At 38.6% G+C, this 20231-nt stretch overlaps 2 protein-coding genes across 4 annotated transcripts; both read right to left on the reverse strand.

Moving 5' to 3' along the window:
- Positions 1 to 964: 964 nt before the first annotated feature.
- On the reverse strand, positions 965 to 18796 carry LOC113543852 (asialoglycoprotein receptor 1). Of its 3 annotated transcripts, XM_034301480.2 has the most exons (13): positions 18656 to 18796; positions 18410 to 18517; positions 18222 to 18284; positions 18037 to 18129; positions 17746 to 17835; positions 16148 to 16210; positions 16001 to 16063; positions 15844 to 15915; positions 15284 to 15438; positions 15090 to 15199; positions 14856 to 14953; positions 12948 to 13016; positions 10772 to 11408 (listed from the first exon to the last, which is right to left on the reverse strand). In XM_034301480.2, the coding sequence occupies exons 2-13, from the start codon at positions 18477 to 18479 to the stop codon at positions 11380 to 11382; spliced, it is 975 nt and encodes a 324-aa protein (XP_034157371.1). In that variant the 5' UTR covers positions 18480 to 18517; positions 18656 to 18796; the 3' UTR covers positions 10772 to 11379. The 3 variants fall into 3 exon arrangements, 2 of the variants coding, with proteins under 2 accessions (XP_034157371.1, XP_053087219.1); XM_053231244.1 differs by having other exon boundaries at positions 10774 to 11408; positions 18410 to 18734; XR_008301226.1 differs by lacking the exons at positions 10772 to 11408; positions 12948 to 13016 and adding an exon at positions 965 to 1221 and having other exon boundaries at positions 14492 to 14953; positions 18410 to 18733.
- Positions 1254 to 4973, reverse strand: LOC117596412 (C-type lectin domain family 6 member A-like). The gene is made up of 7 exons (XM_053231245.1): positions 4848 to 4973; positions 4068 to 4157; positions 2519 to 2714; positions 2365 to 2436; positions 2009 to 2163; positions 1813 to 1925; positions 1254 to 1680 (listed from the first exon to the last, which is right to left on the reverse strand). Exons 3-7 carry the CDS (start codon positions 2673 to 2675, stop codon positions 1518 to 1520), a joined length of 660 nt encoding a protein of 219 aa, XP_053087220.1. The 5' UTR covers positions 2676 to 2714; positions 4068 to 4157; positions 4848 to 4973; the 3' UTR covers positions 1254 to 1517.
- Positions 18797 to 20231: the final 1435 nt, after the last annotated feature.

Below are 20231 nucleotides of genomic sequence, written 5' to 3' on the forward strand. Positions count from 1 at the left end.
AATACATGTAGCATGCCAAACAGCCAAATGTGTTGCACAATATACCTATGCTTGTATTCAGAGTTTTGAGTGAAGCACCCTCAGCAGTCATCACTGCCTTATGCTATAAGCTTGGCACATATAGTTTTGGGGATGTTCTTTCGTTCCCCTCTGCAGAAGTTCTCACACTCTGGCATGGTATACCAGGCGTTGCTGTAATTTTGAATATTTCAAGTATTTATTTATAGAAAAAAAACCAAAATGATCTGCCAATGACATAATCTCATATTTGTTTTATAATACTCTTATAATGGGACATACACCGATCAGCCATAACATTAAAACTGCCTAATATTTTGTTGGTCCCCCTTTTGCTGCCAAAACAGCTCTGACGCGTCGAGGCATGGACTCCACTAGATCACTGAAGGTGTGCTGTGGTATCTGGCGCAAAGACGTTAACAACATAATTTTAATTTTGTTTTCATTTCCTAACCTCACTAGTGCTTCTAACTAGAGTGTTACCCTGCATCCACACTAGCAATGTCACTTAAGTCACATGTAGGTTATCCCTTGTTGGTGTGCAGCTTCAGCTACTGTTGTGGCTTGTGGGTGCAATGTCCAGCTTCTTTTTTTAGATCTAGTGAGAACTACTTATAACTTCACTGAAAATATGAAACAGTGTGGGGAAAGCTAGTTCACTGTGCATTTGTTGTGCATCTCTCACGGCAATGACTGCTGCAACAGCCTTGATTGATTGAACGAGCATGGGGACAAAGAATCCATTTCAAAATGTAGCATCAGATGCCTGGCAGAGGGCAAAAACTATAAAACTGACCCTGGATTGGGGTGTTTTCTGTCTTCTGTTTAATGCTTTTTCTGCCGTTCATAACCCAATATTGCTGCATTAGAACTGAAATTCTTACATTATGCAAATCGTCTATAACATAAAACACACACATTATATTTTCAAGCCATGTAAAATTTTATTAATTCTTAAATTTTCCTTAATGGTTTTCAAAGCAACTTAACATTCTATCTAGTTTTAGCTAACATAAAATGGACACACCTCATTCAAAAGTATATAGAAATGGGTGACAAATTAAAGGAAAAACCTGTTGCTGTGTGACACTCTGGGGGTATTCCAACTGAGGGAATAACTTTTGAAAGAAAGTTATTGTTCATCCCTCCACTACAATTTGAGAGACTTCCATAAGGCAGCAGGAGAAAATCTACATACATCACCTCATACCATACCTAAAAATACAATGACATTTTTACAATGCCGAAGAAAAGTGAAACATAATAGATTCTGTAAAAAATTTACTTCTGTCATACTTCTGCATTGTTACCTTGTATTTAAATTAAAAGCTGGTTGTCTACATGTTTAAAAAAATAAATTACAGGTAGATTTAATGTTAACTGTTTCACAATGTCAAATATTTAGACTCAACAATCAAAAATTATCCTTCTTTCTCAAAAAAAAGCCCCCCAAAAAACAAGTATTTTCAGGGACAAATGCAAGTGAAAAGAGAAGTCTTTTACTTTTCACAGATGCACCTTTTTATCTTACGACAAGAAGCATCAAACCATTTATGTGTGTTACCATTTGCATCCCCCAGAGCGGCACAGTTCTCTCCAGAAGGGTCCTCATTTTTCCAGTTATCAGGCTCATGTGGTCCCTCTGGAGAGCTAAACCAGAACCTTCATAGATAAGAAAAACTGTAATCAGTTAATTCAGTTCATGCAAATGTTAGTATATGCTTTGCTGGAGCATCTTTAAAAGGAACAGTAAAATGAGTTTATAGAGTGTGTGTGAGTGAACAAGGCTCTTACGTTATACCCATCTCATTTAAGGGCCGGTTGTTCACCCACATCCACTTTCCCTCAGTCTCCAGGTCATTCAGGCCAATCCAGTGTGTTTCTCCAATTTGTGAAGATACAAAATCCTAATGTAGAAAATGACACTTAGCTTACACCTGTAACCAATGCAAGTGAAATCAGCAGAAGCATAGTGAACCACTACACTCACCTGTTCAGTCTGGCTGGTTATAATCACCAGATGGCCTCCTTTCTCCACACAGTAATCTCTACTCTGTGTCCAGGTCAGCTTAAAAGTGGAGAAGTAATAAGACTTTAAACCAAGAGACTTCCATCCTTCCTCACAGTGTCCGCTGTTTTGATTTGCTTTTTTCAAGACAAGATGAAGAATATGATGAAAGGAGACTTTGGAGAATATGTATGCATATATAGCATGACATTGCTTTGACTTTTTTCATAAGGATATTAAATTGGCCCTTCTATGTCTAGTGTAAAAGAGGAGATTTTCTGATGCAAAGAGAAGATTTTTAATGATTGGTGTAAACAAGAGAAAAAGAGCAATCTTACCATTGCATGCAGAGAGACGGTCATGAGCTTGCTTATACTTCACCTTCAGCACTTCATACAGTCTTTCTGTTTCTAATGTAAAAGAAGAGATTTTCTGATGCAAAGAGAAGATTTTTAATGATTGGTGTAAACAAGAGAAAAAGAGCAATCTTACCATTGCATGCAGAGAGATGGTCATGAGCTTGCTTATACTTCACCTTCAGCACTTCATACAGTCTTTCTGTTTCTAATGTAAAAGAAGAGATTTTCTGATGCAAAGAGAAGATTTTTAATGATTGGTGTAAACAAGAGAAAAAGAGCAATCTTACCATTGCATGCAGAGATGAGCTCCTGATGCTTCACATCTTTTTCTGATAGACAAAAGAACAGTTTAATTTGTCAGGATTGAATTCAGTCAGGCAAAATGAATCAAGCATGAAAACAAAAACAGTAAACACAGTATGGCATTACTCTAATAGTCAACAGTGATCATTTAATATTTTATAAAAGATGTGTGACATTAAATAAGTTGATTAAGCATAAACAGAAATACTGTAAATTTCTGTGGTCAGAGCCTTTTCTAATGAAATGTATTAACCAGACTGTCACACCCTGCACAGCCACTAGGTGGAACTAAAGAAGTCACTAAGTTGCTATATCCTGTTTTGCCTGTCTTTGCTGTGTATCATTATAATCATTTGTTTAGATACAGATGTTGTTTAGGCTATTCTAGTAAATCACACACCAAGCATAAAGCATTCCAAAAACTTGAAAAAGAAACTTGTAAACAAAAACTAAAAAAGAGTTTTATTAAATTTGTGGATTGATGTTTAACAAGTTTTGTAAACATCAGACATCGGAATCAAGATCATACATTTACTATAGAAATCTGGAAAATGCATTAGCCTGCTAAATGGTTTATGCAGTAAAAAGTCATCTGAAAAACTTTTTGTCAGGAAGTTTTTCATTTAATATTTTATAAAAGATGTGACATTAAACAAGTTGATTAAGCATAAACAGAAATACTGTAAATTTCTGTGGTCAGAGCCTTTTCTAATGAAATGTATTAACCAAACTGTCACACCCTGCACAGCCACTAGGTGGAACTAAAGAAGTCACTAAGTTGCTATATCCTGTTTTTCCAAAAGTTGTTTGAACAACTTTTTGTCAGGAAGTTTTTCATTAAATTCAAGAGATCCCAAAGACACACAAACTTAACATTTATCTGTATATTGTGGAGATATAAGCCAAGGTGTAAAATGTCACCTTGTAGCAGGATTTCATCAGTCCATTCACACAAATGTGAGTGTATGCTAAGATTTAAGAAAAGGCAGACCAAATTTCAACTTTCTATATAAAGGTTTTTTTTTATTCTTTATTGAGTAATTTTCTTGATGACTACTGTTATTTTTATGCAAGTGAATTATTAATACAGTAGCAGTACTTTTATACAAGTCAGTGTGTTTTATACTCTTCACCACTAGTTATTATTATTATTATTAGTATTATTATTATTATTATTATTATTATTATTATATAGTGCATGGGTGCCTTGTAAATTATAAATTGTGACAGTGAAGAGAGTGAAATGATAACTGTCAAACATTTTGCTTTAAAAAGCTTGCGTTAAAAAATAGCTTCCAGCAGCATATCAAGGCCTTTGGCCAGAGGTGTTAAACACAGCTGCAAGCTGCTAAAGCAGACAGGAAACTTCTGAAACTTACCCTTGACTTTATCTTCTTGCATCATCAGTGTGGCTGTAGCATTCTCGTACTGCTCATGTATTATCTCAAAGGAGACAACTTTATTGTGATCTATTGAACAAGAATACCATTGTTATGCATAGACAAGGAGAAATATATGTTTTTAATACTAGGACATCTGTGGATGTCAGTCAGTTCTCACTGTTGTCATGCAAAACTATTGTGTTAGCTCAGTGGATGACATTCTGGACTATTGATATGAAATTAAATTCTATGCCTGCCAGGAACTTTTTGGGCTTTGATTTCCAAATATGTTTGTGTCCTTAACTATCTACTGCTTGCATCTGTTCACAACAGCAATTTACTTTGAATAAAAGTGTCTGTCAGCAGCACTAAATGTAGCTTAAATGCAAATCTGAAAGGTTTTGTTATAAGCCACAAAGAGTTGTGAGAGACTCCAAAGATGAGATGAAAACATGGATGAATAAAAATTTAATAATATCTTAATATCTTAAAAGATTCATTGAATATTTCTTTCTTTCTTTTTAGTATCATGTTTGCTTTTGCTTAGAAATTAGAAATTTACCACTGTTTCTGTCTCTGACCAAATTGTATTTTATGCCTTTACAACAAAATTCTCACATACTGTATGTTTTAAATAAAGTGCAATAAAAACTGAATGAAAGTCTAAATGGGTTTGACACTGCAGGGAATTCTACTCACTTAACATATTAAATGAGACACTTTATTGTGACTTGTTGAATGAGAACAACAACGATAAAGATGATAAGCAATACTCACACAAGATCCCTACAGCACAGAGTGCTGATAAAGCGCCACCAAGCATTAGGAGGAGACCAACAGCACATATGAAGATCTTTCCTGTTTTCTTGTTGTCTTTCAGCTCAGTGCGCTCAGAGATATCTGAGAGAGAAGGCGTAATTATTTCATAGATTGTTGTCATATAGAGAGTTTCCCATCTTTAGTCCTGGAGATCCACTGCCTTGCACAGCTTCAGGGGATTCCTTTCTCTTAACACATCTGATCAAACTCATGAAAGACTTAATAATTAGCTGATGATTCATATCAGATTTGTTGAGGATTGGAGTGGAGTTGAGAAACTCTGCTATAGATCTAATTCAAAACAGCTGTATTCTCTCACATATTGACATAGTCACGCATTCATATGTTCATATTTCAGTATCAATAATCCAAGTCAAAATCAAATGGTAATCAAATCTGACAGATGAAGCTAAATGATAAACCCATTTTCTGACCATTCATAAAACATATTTTAGCCAAGTAGAAGTGAGATAAGCAGTATAATCATCAAACAAACATACCTGTGCATTTTTTGGGCTTTGTGTGGCAATCCTGTATATTCGCATAAACATCATCCTCTATGTCTGATGATGAGAAGTGAAACTCCTTGTCATTTACAGTGTTTGTTCATGTAAACTATATCAAATTTAAACCATCAAAAATGTATTTAAATATTTTTACATGTATAAACATTTCAGATATCTACCTGTTGGAGAATGATAGTTTTCACTACTATCCATTTTGCAGAGGTCAAAACTGATATCCTCATAGACAGCTTGCATTTTCAGACCTCACTAGTGCTTCACACTTGACTCTTAACCTCCATTCACACCAGCAAGCAGAAGTCGGTAGTGGCACTGTTAGATGTGGGTGTTTAGCATCCGCTACTATTGTAGCTACTGGGCGTGAACTGTCCTCTTTTGGTTTGAAATGTCAGCAGTTAATATTCATAGCCTACGCCTAACTAGTTAAATGCCAAATAAATAATGCATTAATGGGTATGAAAATTTATATAGAAAACTGATTGGAGCCTGTATCAGGAAATGTTGCCTCAATCACATTGCAGTGCATTCATCATTCATATTCAGTAAGCACTTTATTCTGGTCAGGGTCATGGCTGGTCGAGAGTCTGTCTGTGGAACACTGGGAGTGAGGTGGGAATACACTCTGAATGGGATACCAGTCCATCACAGCACACTATTCACAGATTCATACATAGGGGCAATGGACAGTAGCAAATCCACCTTTCAGTAGGTGGGAGGAAACTATTGGTTCATTGGTCATATTGATATGTTTGCAAAAAAAGTGTATAGAAGATTAAAAATGGCAGGGGTGACTGACAGGAGTTCCCTCGACCTTCTCCGGCTAGATGTCTGGATCTGCACATCCAAGGGGAGGGGAGACCCAACCATAGTTGCTCCGCCTATGGGACACCCCAGGACGTGTCCATGCCGACCGAGCCGGGGCCACTGCCCAGAGACGCGTAGAGAAGGCCTGGCTTGCCGGATCCGCCCTTCATAAAGTGACCCCCAAAGCCTGCCCACAGTCCCCATTAAAGTTAATGGCAGACCAGTCTCGGCACTCCTCAACTCCAGGAGCACGGTCACCCTGGCCCGATTCTCCATCCTCGCCTCAAATGGCTCCCTGACGGTTTCCTGCATTCATGGGGACATCAGGGAGGCCCCAGCGGCCCATGTCTCTGTGAGCCACCGGGTTAAGGAGTGGCCCATCCTGGTAGGCCTTATCCCTGAGCTCCCCGTATGCCTACTACTGGGCCAAGACTACCCGGGATTCTCTACCGCCAGAGCTTCACGGGCCACGAGGAAGAGGAAGACCAAGACAAGGTGGTCAAGGGTCCAGCCAGCTTGCCTCACCCAGGACGAAGGAGATGCAGGAGTGACCTCCGCAGGTGAGCCCCCCCCCCTTTCAACTAACCTTGTGTCTTCTCGATAGGGAAACTGGCCAGGAGCAAAAGGAGGATGCCAGACTAAAGAACTGATGGGCTCAGGTGCGGGTCATCGAGGGAGTACGCCCGTGAGCTCCTTCTCCTCTTCAGCCATGTGGGGATCGCCAAGGACATCAACACCGACCAAGGTATGCCCTTTATGTCCAAACTAATGGTGGATCTGTGTTGGCTGTTGCAGGTGACCCACCTGATGATGTCCATCTACTACCCTCAGACGGACGGGCTGGTGGAGAGGTTTAACCAAACGCTGAAGAGGATGCTCTAGAGGGTGATAGACCTCTTCGTCGTCCGAGAGGCCCCGCAAGCATCGACTGGCTTTACCCCCTTCGAACTGCTCTTCAGATGGCGACCTCGGGGATTGCTGGACATGGCCTGGGAGGCTTGGGAGGAGCAGCCCTCCCCTTATCACTTCGTGGTGGATTATGTCCAAGAGATGCAGGAACACATCAACAAGGTGATGCCGATCATCAGGGAGCACATGGAGACTGCTCAGAGGGAGCAAAGGAGGGCCTACAACCATCCCGCTCAGCCTCGGAAGTTTCAACCTGGTTACAAGTTCCTCCTCCTCCTGCTGGACACCACCTGCAAATTCCTGGCTCGGTGGCAGGGCCCATTCACAGTCTTCGAGAGGGTGGGTCCCGTCAACTACCGCCTGCACCAGCCAGGTAAGCGTGCACACACACAGACTTATCGTATCAACTTGCTTAAGAAATGGACTGAGCCTACCCCTGTTGCATCTGCGTTTGCAAGCCTCTCCACAGATCCTGCTGAGTGTACCTTGGTCCACTGAGGTGAGAAGCTCACGCTGACCCAAAGCCAAGAACTGGCTGAGTTGGTGGACCAGTTTGCGGAAGTCTTCTCTTCCAACCCCGGTCTCACCCACCTGGTCCACCACGACATCAAAACCCCTCCAGGAGTTGTGGTCTGACAGCGGCCCTACAGTGTCATAGAGGCCCGCCACAAGACGGCATCATCGAGGAGTCCACCATCCCCTGGTCCAGCCCCATCATCATGGTGCCTAAAACCGACGGGAGCATCCGGCTGTGTAAGGACTAATGACAGGGAGGTACTGGGGAAGCTCCGGAAGTCAGAGGCACATTACCTGGGGTACTGCATCGGCCGGTGCCTCCTCATGCCACAGGAAAAGAAAGTGGAAGCCGTGCGTGAGTACCCTAGACCCACCACCAAAAAACAGGTACTTGCCTTCTTGGGGTTGGCTGGATATTATAGACAGTTTGTGCCCAACTTTTCCTCGATTGCCTCTCCCCTCTCAGATCTCATCAGGAAAGGCCAGACGAACCGGGTGCAATGGATTTGGGAGGCCGAGCAGGTGTTCGCGGAATTAAAACAGGTCCTGACATGCTTCTCTGTGCTGCGAAACCCAGACTTCAGTCTCCCCTTCATTGTCCAAACAGATGCCTCCGAGACAGGACTGGGAGCTGTTCTCTCACAGATCTTCAACGGGGAAGAGAACACGATCCCTGTCCATCAAGTGGGCAGCGGAGGAGTTCAAATACTACCTGGCCCTTCACTTTGGTAACGGACCACGCTCCCGTTCAGTGGATGGCCAAGGCCAAATATATCAATGCCAGAGTAATGCAGTGGTTCCCATCCCTGCAAGATTACCACTTCACCGTGCAACATCGAGCTGGGGTTCAACACGGTAATGCGGGCTCTTCCGGTGCTATTCACTCTGGGCCCATTGCATGCCAGCAGTAGGTACGGAGCTTGGGGGGAGGGTACTGTGACGACAGGCCGAAAATCATCCATCGTTCCTCACACGACTGCCGGCAGGGTGCTGAAAGTAGAGCACGGGTTCAGCACCCCCATTGTTTTGGATGGCCGGAGTGCGTGTGGCTGCGAGGTGGAGCGAGTTAATGCAGCGCGTCTGGCAGCCATGAGGACAGCACCAATCATCTACCCTCACCGAGAAGATGGAGGGATATAAAAGAAGCCTGTGGCCACTCTCGAGAGAGGTAGGAGAGTAGTATGACTGCTCTAACGTGTGTGTCCTTTTTTTCCCCACCAGACGGAGATCTAAGCACGGAAGACAAGCCTCATCCTCTGCACGCCGACGGCCTGGCCCACTGAGAGCACCCGTCGTGCACCCTCCGTCTCGCTGCCACGCTGCTGCTGCCTGCTCGCCACGTTCACCCACAGGATCACACCGCATCCAAGCCTTCACCTCCAACTCACTCCTTTGCCCCACCTTTTAATTCCTGCACTGAACAATTAAATTTCCAAGTCAAGTCAAGTCAAGTGGAGTTTATTGTCATTTCAGCCATATACAAGTACATAGTGAAACGAAACAACATTTCCCCAGGACCAAGGTGCTACATAAGACAAACACAGAACAACACAGAACTACAAGGGACTACATAAATTATACAATAAAGTGCACAAGTGCAAACATGTGCAGACAGCACAAGACAGTACAAAACAGTACAAGACAGTACAGTGACTACTGGGACAGACAGTGAGCATAGTAAGTCCCAGTGCAGCGCCGGCCAGTACACAGTTCTGTTCCACCAAATAAAGAACATGCTTGTGTTCAGCCTCTCTGTGGTTTTGCTTGTCACTATATATATATATATATATATATATATATATATATATATATATATATATATATATATATATATATGTATATATAGTATATATACGGTTTACATATTAATTAATAATAAATAAATAAATAAATAAACAAATTGCAGTTAAATATTAGTTTGTTTGTTTTTTACCTATAATGTTTACTTGCTTAGAAATTAGAAATTTACTACTGATTCTATCTCTAAACAACTTGTATTTTATGCCTTTACAAGAAAATATTTAATCTGTTTTAAATAAATTGCAATAAAAATTGAATGAATGTCTAAATGGGTGTGACACTACAGGGAATTCTACTCACATAACATATTAAATGAGACACTTTATTGTAATTTATTGAATGAGAACAACAAAAATAGAAATGATAAGCAATACTCACACAAGATCCCTACATCACGGAGTGCCAATAAAGCACCAAGCATTAGGAGGAGACCAAGAGCAGACATGCAGATGTGCATTTCAACTTGGTGGCCCTTTTCTGTTTCAGCATGACAATGCCCCTGTGCACAGATTGAGGTCTACAAAGACATGGTTTGCCAAGATGGGTGTGGAGGCACTTAAGTGTCCTAAACAGAGCCCTGAACTCAAGCCTATTGAACACATTTTGAACAAACTGACTGTTTTTATCATTAGGTTTGTTAAACTGGCTCTTTACCTGACATTATCTTTGCACAAAGATGCTCAGGCAAGTTTAGAAAATAGAATCCTTTTCAATATTATCAGATGCCTGGAATAAGACTGTCGGCTGTGAATTGCTCCAGGTAAATGGCCAGTTGGGTTAGCCTGTAGTCTGTGGGGCATGATACTAGAGAACGGGGCAGCACAATTAAGAAGTTTCAATTTCCAGATATATCTGCTTTCTCTGAAGCTAAGCTCCAGATGTTTTTTTAATAAAGGGTAATCTAGTCCAGGGGGCAAAATAATAAACCACAACCTCCATTAAAGTGACTATAATCCTAAACCAAAAAAAAAAGTTATCTTCTGTTTACTGCTTTTTCTGTTGCCATCCATAACCCAGTAGAGCTTCAGTGCAATGTATCGTCTATAACAAATAAAGCACACATTACATTTTCAAGCTGTGTAAACTTTTATTAATTTTTTAATAGCAAATTAATATTACATTTAGTTTTAGCTAACACAAAAGGCACACCACTCAATCATCAGCAAACATACATAGCAGAAGTACAGAGATGAATGACAAATTAAAGGAGAACCTGTTGCTGTGTTATGCTGTGTTATCAGGTTTACCTTTAATCAGAATCAGCTCATCAGAACTGATGTGGATCCTTGTATGAGTCACTAAACATCTTCAAGGTTATAACCATTCAGTCGCTTTGTCTTTAACATGTTTTCAAGGAAATAAAACACTGGCGATTCATGATAGTCAAACTATTCTAAATAGATATTGTTAAATGTTGAAGTTTCTACAAGGCAGAGGGAGAAAATCTACATACATGATCTCATGCCATCTTCTAATGGTCTAGAGGTTTACGCAAGCTTAGATAATCACATAAAAAAAAAACATCTGTCCATTTAAGCAGAGAGGTCTGAAATCCAAGACCTTCTAAAATGTTGAAAAAAAAATGTGAAATGTTATGGATTATGTAAAAGATTTACTCTTGTCCAAAAAGTGAATGGTTACCTTGATACCTGGTATTTAAAAAAAAAGTATAGGCAAATTTAATGTTGGCTATTTTAGAATATCAATCAATCAGGCTCAAACTGTGGCATGGCCAAAAATTATCCTCGTTTCTCAAAAACACACGTATTTGCAGGCACAAATGCAAGTGAAAAGAGCGGTATTTTACTTTTCACAGATGAATTGTTTCAGCGTACGACAAGAAGCATCAAACCATTTATGTGTGTCACCATTGTCATGCCCCAGAGCGACACAGTTCTCTCCAGAAGGGTCCTCAGTTTTCCAGTTATCAGGTTCATTTAGGCCCTCTGGACAGTGACACCAGAACCTTCATAGATAAGAAAAACTGTAATCAATTAATTCAGTTCATGCAAACAGTTTGGTTGGTTATAATCACCAGGTGGTCTCCTTTCTCCACACAGTAATCTCTACTCTGTGTCCAGTTCAGCTTAAAAGTGGAGAAGTAATAAGACTTTAAACCAAGAGACTTCCATCCTTCCTCACAGTGTCCACTGTTTTGATTTACTTTTGTCAAGACAAGTTGAAGAAAAAAAAATCAATGATGAAATGAGACTTTGGAGAATATGTATGCATATATAGTGTGACATTGCTTTGACTTTTTTCATATGGCTATAAAATTGGCATGAGTAATATATTCCACATATTCATAATGCATTTATATGATGTACTACTGAAACAAAATGAGTATAAAGCCTGTTCAAATCATGTACAGATGTTTATAATTTTTTTTTCAAGATGTCTCAAATTAACAAACCATGCTTCTATGGGACATCTTGAAACAAAATATTTTTTGGACAGTCTTAAAATGCAATAAGTGGAGACAGGAAAAGTGCAGGGATATAATAGATGCATGAAAAACCCCACCATTATGGTTAAATAATGCACTGGTGAATTTTATATGCATTAAATGTTGTTTTTATGAAGCATCTTAATAAGAAGGGGAATAAGCCTTACTTAGGGCTACACACCATGTGTGTAGCCCTAAGTAAAAAACACTTATGTGTTTATTTTTAGAAAAAAGCAAAATGATCTGCCAATAGAATAAGACAGCATTAAGCTTGAAATTAGTAAATATGCCGACAAATAGGTTTAATGGCCTTATATTTGTTATGTAACATTCTCATGGTGAGAACCATTTGGTAACTTTTCCTTTATTCAGAGTATCACTTGCTAAGATCATTTTCATGCCATGTAATAAACAAAGTAATAGGTTAGAACTGTTTTTTTAATCACTAAAAACCCAAAAATGTTGCATTCTCAAATCTGATTGGTCAGAAAGTGTTGGGTTTTTCTATAACAGCAGCTTTGACAGTAGTGCCGGCTGTAAATCAGAGATTTATTTTAATGTGAATATTAATCATTCTTTTACAATATTGTTTCTACAGCAAGTCATTCACAGGGACTAATATGGTGAACACTCTACATAATCTAAGGCTAATATTTAATGGATTAAAAATTGTATTATTTATTAAAGAAAAATGCAGAATTGTTGATGTGGTAAAGTTTTCTGCGAGGAAATATTTATGTAACGTTAACAGAATGAGTCTCAGGTGTCGGTGCTTCGTAAATGTCAGTCAGTTTTCTGTTATGGGAAAGTCTTCAGGACAGAGGAATTTGCACTTCCAGTTTTTCTGTAACATGACAAGCTGCATTTTTGTCTCACTTTAAAATCCAGAAAAAAGAGAGGGAATGACTATTTATAGCTACTATAATGTAAGTAATAACAAGCATAATTTTTTCTCATGGATGTCTCTACTACAATTAAATGTCACTATAAATGGATAAAATTATAGAGATATAAATTAATAAATATTAGAATAAATTTGAATATCTAAACAAGACATACCTGGGCATGTTTCGTGCTTTGGACGCCACTTCGGCATATTCACATAATCAGGATCCTCTGTTCTTGGTCCTAACAATTGAAAATTCCTTGTCATTTACAATGCCTGAATACATTTCATATTTAAATCATCAAAAAATATTTATTTAAATGTATAAAAGTTTCAGATGTCTAACTGCTAGATAATTACCCTTTTTTTTCTCATTTCCTAACCTGGCTTCGCATTACAGTCTTAAACTGAACTCTACGATAATAGGAAATGTTGTAGTTAACCCCCACTATTTATAATGAGAGGGAAGTGAAATACTGATCTAACACATTGCCATGCAATAGCAATGAATATAGAACTGCCAAATTTGCTATACAGCATATGTATGCATGTATTCAGAGTTTTGAGTGAAGCACCCTCAGCAGTCATCACAGCCTTAAGTCTTCACGGATGTAATGCTATAAGCTTGGCATATAGATTTGGGGATCTTCTTTCATTTCTCTCTGCGGATGTTTTCAAGCTCTGCCATGGTATGAGGTGTGTTGCTGTAACTTTGCTGTAATTTTGTTTATTTCAATTATTTATTTATAGAAGAAAAAAAAACAAATTGATCTGCCAGTGACATGATAATCTTATATTTGTTTTATAATACTCTTATATTGGAACATAGTGTGAGAGTGACATTTTTAACTACTGTCTATTTTGAAGAGGTCAGAATTGCCATCTTTGTAGATTTAATTTTAATTTTGTTTTCATTTCCTAACCTCACTAGTGCTTCTAACTAGAGTGTTAGCCTGCATCCACACTAGCAAGCACAAGTCACTCATGTCACGTGTAGTTTATCTCTTGTTTGTGTGCAGCTTCTGCTACTGTTGTGGCTTGTGGGTTTGCAGTGTCCAGCTTCATTTATTTTAGTTCCAGTGAGAAATGACACTAGTAGAAATGTATGGCCTACAACTAACTATAACTAAATAACACAAGTTAACACATATTAAATAATGCACTAACTGGTGTGAAATTTGAAAAAGAAAACTCACTAGAGTCTAGCAGTTTAATGAGAAACAAATGTTTGATTCTGGCATGGGGACAAAGAATCCATTTCAAAATGTAGCATCAGATGCCTGGCAGAGGGCAAAAACTGTAAAACTGACCCTGGATTGGGGTGTTTTCTGTCTTCTGTTTAATGCTTTTTCTGCCGTTTATAACACAATATTGCTGCATTAGAACTGAAATTCTTACATTATGCAAATCATCTATAACATAAAACACACACATTATATTTTCAAGCCATGTAAAATTTTATTAATTCTTAAATTTTCCTTAATGGTATTCAAAGCAACTTAACATTCTATCTAGTTTTAGCTAACATAAAATGGACACACACCATTCATAAGTATATAGAAATGGGTGACAAATTAAAGGAAAAACCTGTTGCTGTGTCACACTCTGGGGGGATTCCAACTGAGGGAATAACTTTTGAAAGAAAGTTATTGTTCATCCCCTCCAGTACAATTTGAGACACTTCCATAAGGCAGCAGGAGAAAAGTACATACATCACCTCATACCATCTTCTAGTGGTTAAGACAAGCTAAAAATACAATGACATTTTTACAATGCCAAAGAAAAGTGAAACATAATAGATTCTGTAAAAATATACTTCTGTCAAAAAAGTGCACGGTTACATTGTATTTAAATTTAAAGCTGGTTGTGTACATGTTTAAAAAAATAAATTACAGGTAAATGTAATGTTAGCTGTTTCACAATACCAAATATTTAGACTCAACAACCAAAAATTATCCTCGTTTCTCAAAAAAAACCAAGTATTTTCAGGCACAAATGCAAGTGAAAAGAGAAGTCTTACTTTTCACAGATGCACCTTTTTGTCTTACGACAAGAAGCATCAAACCATTTATGTGTGTTACCATTTGCATCCCCCAGAGCGACACAGTTCTCTCCAGAAGGGTCCTCATTTTTCCAGTTATCAGGCTCACGTGGTCCCTCTGGAGCTCTAAACCAGAACCTTCATAGGAAAGAAAAACTGTAATCAATTAATTCAGTTCATGCAAACGTTAGTATATGCTTTGTTGGAGCATTGTATATCTTTAAAAGGAACAGTAAAATGAGTTTATAGAGTGTGTGAGTGAACACACTCTTACGTTACACCCGTCTTTAAGGGCTGGTTGTTCACCCACATCCACTTTCCCTCAGTCTCCAGGTCATTCAGGCCAATCCAGTGTGTTTCTCCAATTTGTGAAGATACAAAATCCTAATGTAGAAACATGGCACATAGCTTACACCTGCAACCAATGCAAGTGAAATCAGCAGCAGCATAGTGAACCACTACACTCACCTGTTCAGTTTGGCTGGTTATAATCACCAGGTGGCCTCCTTTCTCCACACAGTAATCTCTACTCTGTGTCCAGGTCAGTTTGTTAGTTGAGAAGTTGTAACACTTTAAACCAAGAGACTTCCATCCTTCCTCACAGTGTCTGCAGTTTTGATTTGCTTTTTTCAAGAGCAAAAAAAATAATAATCATGAAATGAGACTTTGGAGAATAGTGCATATATATGTTGCATGTATATTCTCTGAAAACCGTGTTATTACTGAAGTACACTGCATTGCCTAGAGTTTTTTTTTTTTAACTTAAAACATACTTAATAATAATAATAACAACAATAATAATAGCAACAATAATAATAATAATCATGTGTTCCATTCATATAGTACCTTTCTAACGTGCAAGGTCACTGTACAAGTAAAAAAAAAAAAAAAAAAAAAATCAAATATTGATTGATTTACTTAAACCAATCCTAATTCTTTCTATGTATCTATCTAAGCCTGTTTTATAGCATTACAAAATACAAGTATTAGCTATACATAACCACTGCTGAGGCCACTGGTTGGCTTACCATTGCATGCAGAGAGACGTTCATGAACTTGCTGATACTTCTCCTTCAGCATTTTATACAGCTGTTGTGTCTCTAAAACAAAAAGAAAAATAAAGAATTCTTCATGCAAAAGGGTTTTTGATGATGGGAATAAACCAAAGAAAAAGACCAAACTTACCAGTGCATGCAGAGACAAGTTCCTGATGCTTTGCCTTCAGTTCTTTATACGGTCTTTCTGTCTCTAATACAAAAAAAAAAGAAGAGTTTCTGATGCAAAATGACTTTTTAATGATGGGAGTAAACCAGAGAAAAAGACTAGTCTTACTGTTGCAGGCAGAGACGAGCTCCTGATGCTTCATCTTTTGCATTTCATAGATACTCTCTTTTTCTGATACATAAGGGAAAAGACGAATTTTTCAGGATTTCATTTTCTTTCTTATTTTTTTCCTACACACAAACAAAAATTCCTAATGTGTTCATGTAAAAAGGTTCTATTAAGCTTTAAATGAATCACCTGGAATCAAGTCTGATTTTAACCCATTAACCACAATGGAGGAAAAAAAAAAAACAAACAAAAAAAAACAGTCAAGCATATACAGTATAACGAATAAAAAATGAATACAAAAACACCGAACACAATATTATTAGATTAATATTCAACTTGAATTTGATCATTTATTATATCATATATGTGTGACCTTAAATAAGTTGATAAGCATAATTCAATCTCACTCAGAATTTTGATTTTCAAATAAAAATCTTCCGTGCTGAAATGTATTAAACTGTCACACACTATATAACCATTAGGTGGCATCCAGCAGTCCGTAAAGTTCATATTGTGTACAGATCAATGCTTTTTGGTGTGAAGTAGTCAGGCCAGGGATTCAGTTTGAAAGGGTGATTTGTCTCAGAAAATTGGGGTGTGAAGAATCATGAAAACTCAGCTGGATGGTGGATTTTTAGGTGATTCTTTAGCAATGTGCAGTTAAAAAAATGTATAAAAACATAACAGTACAATCCTTTTACAAATTGGTTGTACAAATTTTGGTATGCGGATACATACCGAGTGTTTGAACACGTCTGAGTGCTGACTGTCATAGAAGACCCAAAAAAAAAAAGTTGGTGGGGCAGCAGTTTGAAAAGATGTGCTATCTTAAACTATTAAACTATGTAAGGTCAATTAAAAAACAAGAAACTTTACAAACACAAGACACAACCTTGATATGACATTTAAGGCAAATGGAGTATTACACATGGTTCGCAAATTAGCAGCCCACCAAAATTTTAGCTTGCAATGATTAGTAATTGAAATCTGAAGAGCTGTGGGTGGACATTCTCTAAGAATGCCCTGTCTACTCTGTACAAGTTTCAAGTTTCTGGTTTTACAGGTGAAACCAGAAATTATATTTGACTGTAGCAGCAAAGGTTTGGTCTCAGGATGATATATATAAAATTTCATGCGAAGTAGAGGAGGTTTTTCAAGAGATTCCACAGAGTCAGGATACATACAGTTTTTGACATTTGTTAATTTATCGTGGAGATAGAATCCAAGGCGTTTAAAAAAAAAAAAAAAAAAAAAAAAAAGCTTAGTGCAACCTCATGCCAAGATTTCATCATGATTGTCCGTTCATTGATAGGTGTACACCAGAATTGCTGTGTAGGTAGCCGAGACTGTACACAAATTTCAGAAAAAAAAGTGTATGAAGTGTTCTACAATCTGCCGTTAACTCCCATGTGAAAGTGTAGAAATAAAGAAAGGTAGAAAGAAGTAAGTAAGTAAGTAAGTAAATAAATAAATAAAGGCATATAAATGACGACGTGCCAGTGAAGAGCACTTAACACCTTTGGCCAGAGTTGTTAATACCACACATAGAACAACTGCAAGCTGCTGAAGCAAACAGGAAAACCTCAGAGACCTCGTACCTTTGGCTTTGTATCCTAGCACCATCAGTGTGGCTGTGGCATTCTCATACTTCTCACTTAATATCTCAGTGGAAACAACTTTATTGTGATCTGTTGAACAAGAACACCACAGAAACATGACTGAAAACTTTTTTAGGAGGCCAAGCACTGAAGGTGCATAGGCACCGTATTGTAATAAAATGGTCTAAATGGGTGGTACGGGGAATTCGTCTCACTTAACAATCAAATTAGACTTTTTTGGTGATTTGTTGAATAAGAACAACAAAGATTAAGATGATAAGCAATACTCACACAAGATCCCTAAAGCACAGAGTGATGCTAAAGCACCAAGCATTAGGAGACCAAGAGCACATATGATGATCTTGTACCCAAATGGAGATGAAGCTGAATGATAAACCCATTTGTTATCCATTCAGTAACATATTTTAGCTACGCAGATGTGAGGTAATCAGTATAATGATCAAGCAAACACATACCTGTGCGTTTTTTGGGCTTTGGACACTGTTGCTTCGTATTCGCATAAACATTATCCGCTGTTTCTGGATATGATCAGTGAAAACTTCTTATTTACAATGCTTGATCATGTAAGCTATATCACCATAAAACCATAAAAATAGATTCAAATATATTTAAACATATTAACACTTATATCACGGATATCTACCTGTTGGAGAATGACAGATTTCACTACCATTCCTTTTGGAGACGTCACGATTTTCATAAATGTTTTCCATTTCCTTACCTCACTAGCACTTTTCCTTCGAGTCTTACCCTGTGGTTGTAGAAGTAAGCTCAAGTGGTCAGAAATGGCAGAAGCCAAAATGTATAACCTACAGCTAACTATTAAACGCAAATGAAATAATGCACTTATCAGTATGAAAACTGAACTAGAACATGAATGGTTGCCTGCCTCTGTCAGGGTTAAAGTGACATCAGGAACTATTGCATGTGCCTGCTGATATTCACGTTCACAGAAAGGAAGTGGGCTTTGATTAGCTACATTGCAGGGAGCGGTCATGTGGCAGTGGGGGGCGTGGTCGAGCGTCAGCTGTGGACGGAGAGGAGGCGGGGTGAACCGGCAGGTAACGCGTGATGATTCTCACCTGTGTCTCATTACCATCAGTCTACTTATTTGTTGTGCTTTTAGTGACTGCATAAACGAGTGTGTGTGTGTGTGTGTGTGTGTGTGTGTGTGTGTGTGTGTGTGTGTGTGTGTGTGTGTGTGTGTGTGTGTGTGTGTGTGTGTGTGTGTGTGTGTGTGTGTGAGTGAGAGAGAGTGAGTGAGTGAGTGTGAGTGAGTGAGTGAGAGAGTGCGCGAGAGAGTGCGCGCGCGCGCGCGAGAGAGAGAGTGCGAGTGAGTGAGAGAGCGCGCGCGCGTGTATGCGTGTGAGCGCGCGTGTGCGCGCGTGTATGCGTCATAGCCGGCGGAGCCTAGCGCACGCGCGCACGCGTGAACCGGGGCTGTGCTGAAAAGGAGTCTTCCTCCGCACCCTTACACACCGGGCTTCTACAGTTCATTTCACTGCAGCAGCGCTGTGTATCATTCATCATTCATATTTAGTAAGTGCTTTATCCTGGTCAGGCTCATGGTGGATCTGGAGCCTATTCCAGGAAAACTGGCCCTGAGGTGTGACTACACCCTGGATCCGACACCATGAGGAAAAACATGAGCAATAGAAGACTACTACACAAATGTTTAAGCCTGTTGTAGACTTTTATGCTGTGGTGTTTCAGTTTTGTTCAACCTATTGCATAGTAATGCAGTAAGACCTGAAGTTATTGACATTCCCAAAAGTCTCCATACATAGGGGATATTAACACTGTTTAGCAAAATGTCTTCCAAAAATTTTCATACTTAGTGTATATATATATATATATATATATATATATATATATATATATATATATATATATATATATATATATATATATTTGATAGCCTTTAAGAATGCCTTTCACAAAAGAATGTACTGAAATCATTCTCATGACTGGATCAGGAAGCTGTTGCAGGGTTGCAAAGGATTTTAACAGGAAACATGGAAAGCACATCACTCATGACACTGCTGCCAAATTTATTAACAAATTCAGAAAGCCTGGAAGTGTTGCGGACCAACCGAGACGTGGATGTCCATGAACATCCACTGACGAAGGAACAACCAACGTTGTGCTGGCATACATACTCCCCTAAGCATGGAGACATTTGTGACACCCTGTATATTGTTTTGATGGTTAAGCTCTCTCTTCAAGGGGAAAGTTGTCCTGAAAAACTAAAACGGTCCTGGTTTTGCTGGATCTTTTGCTGGGGCAACCTCCGTCAAGTGACTCTAATCCTAAAGCAAAGAAGCTGTCTTCTGTTTATTGCTTTTTTGTTGTCGTTATAACCCGATATTGCTGCACTGGATGTGAAATTCTGGCATAATGCAAATCATTGTCTATAACAAACAACAAATTTTATTAATTTTTAAATTTTCCTTACGGGTTTTCAA

The sequence above is a fragment of the Pangasianodon hypophthalmus genome, chromosome 29 (assembly GCF_027358585.1).
Source record: "Pangasianodon hypophthalmus isolate fPanHyp1 chromosome 29, fPanHyp1.pri, whole genome shotgun sequence".
Lineage (NCBI taxonomy): Eukaryota > Metazoa > Chordata > Actinopteri > Siluriformes > Pangasiidae > Pangasianodon > Pangasianodon hypophthalmus.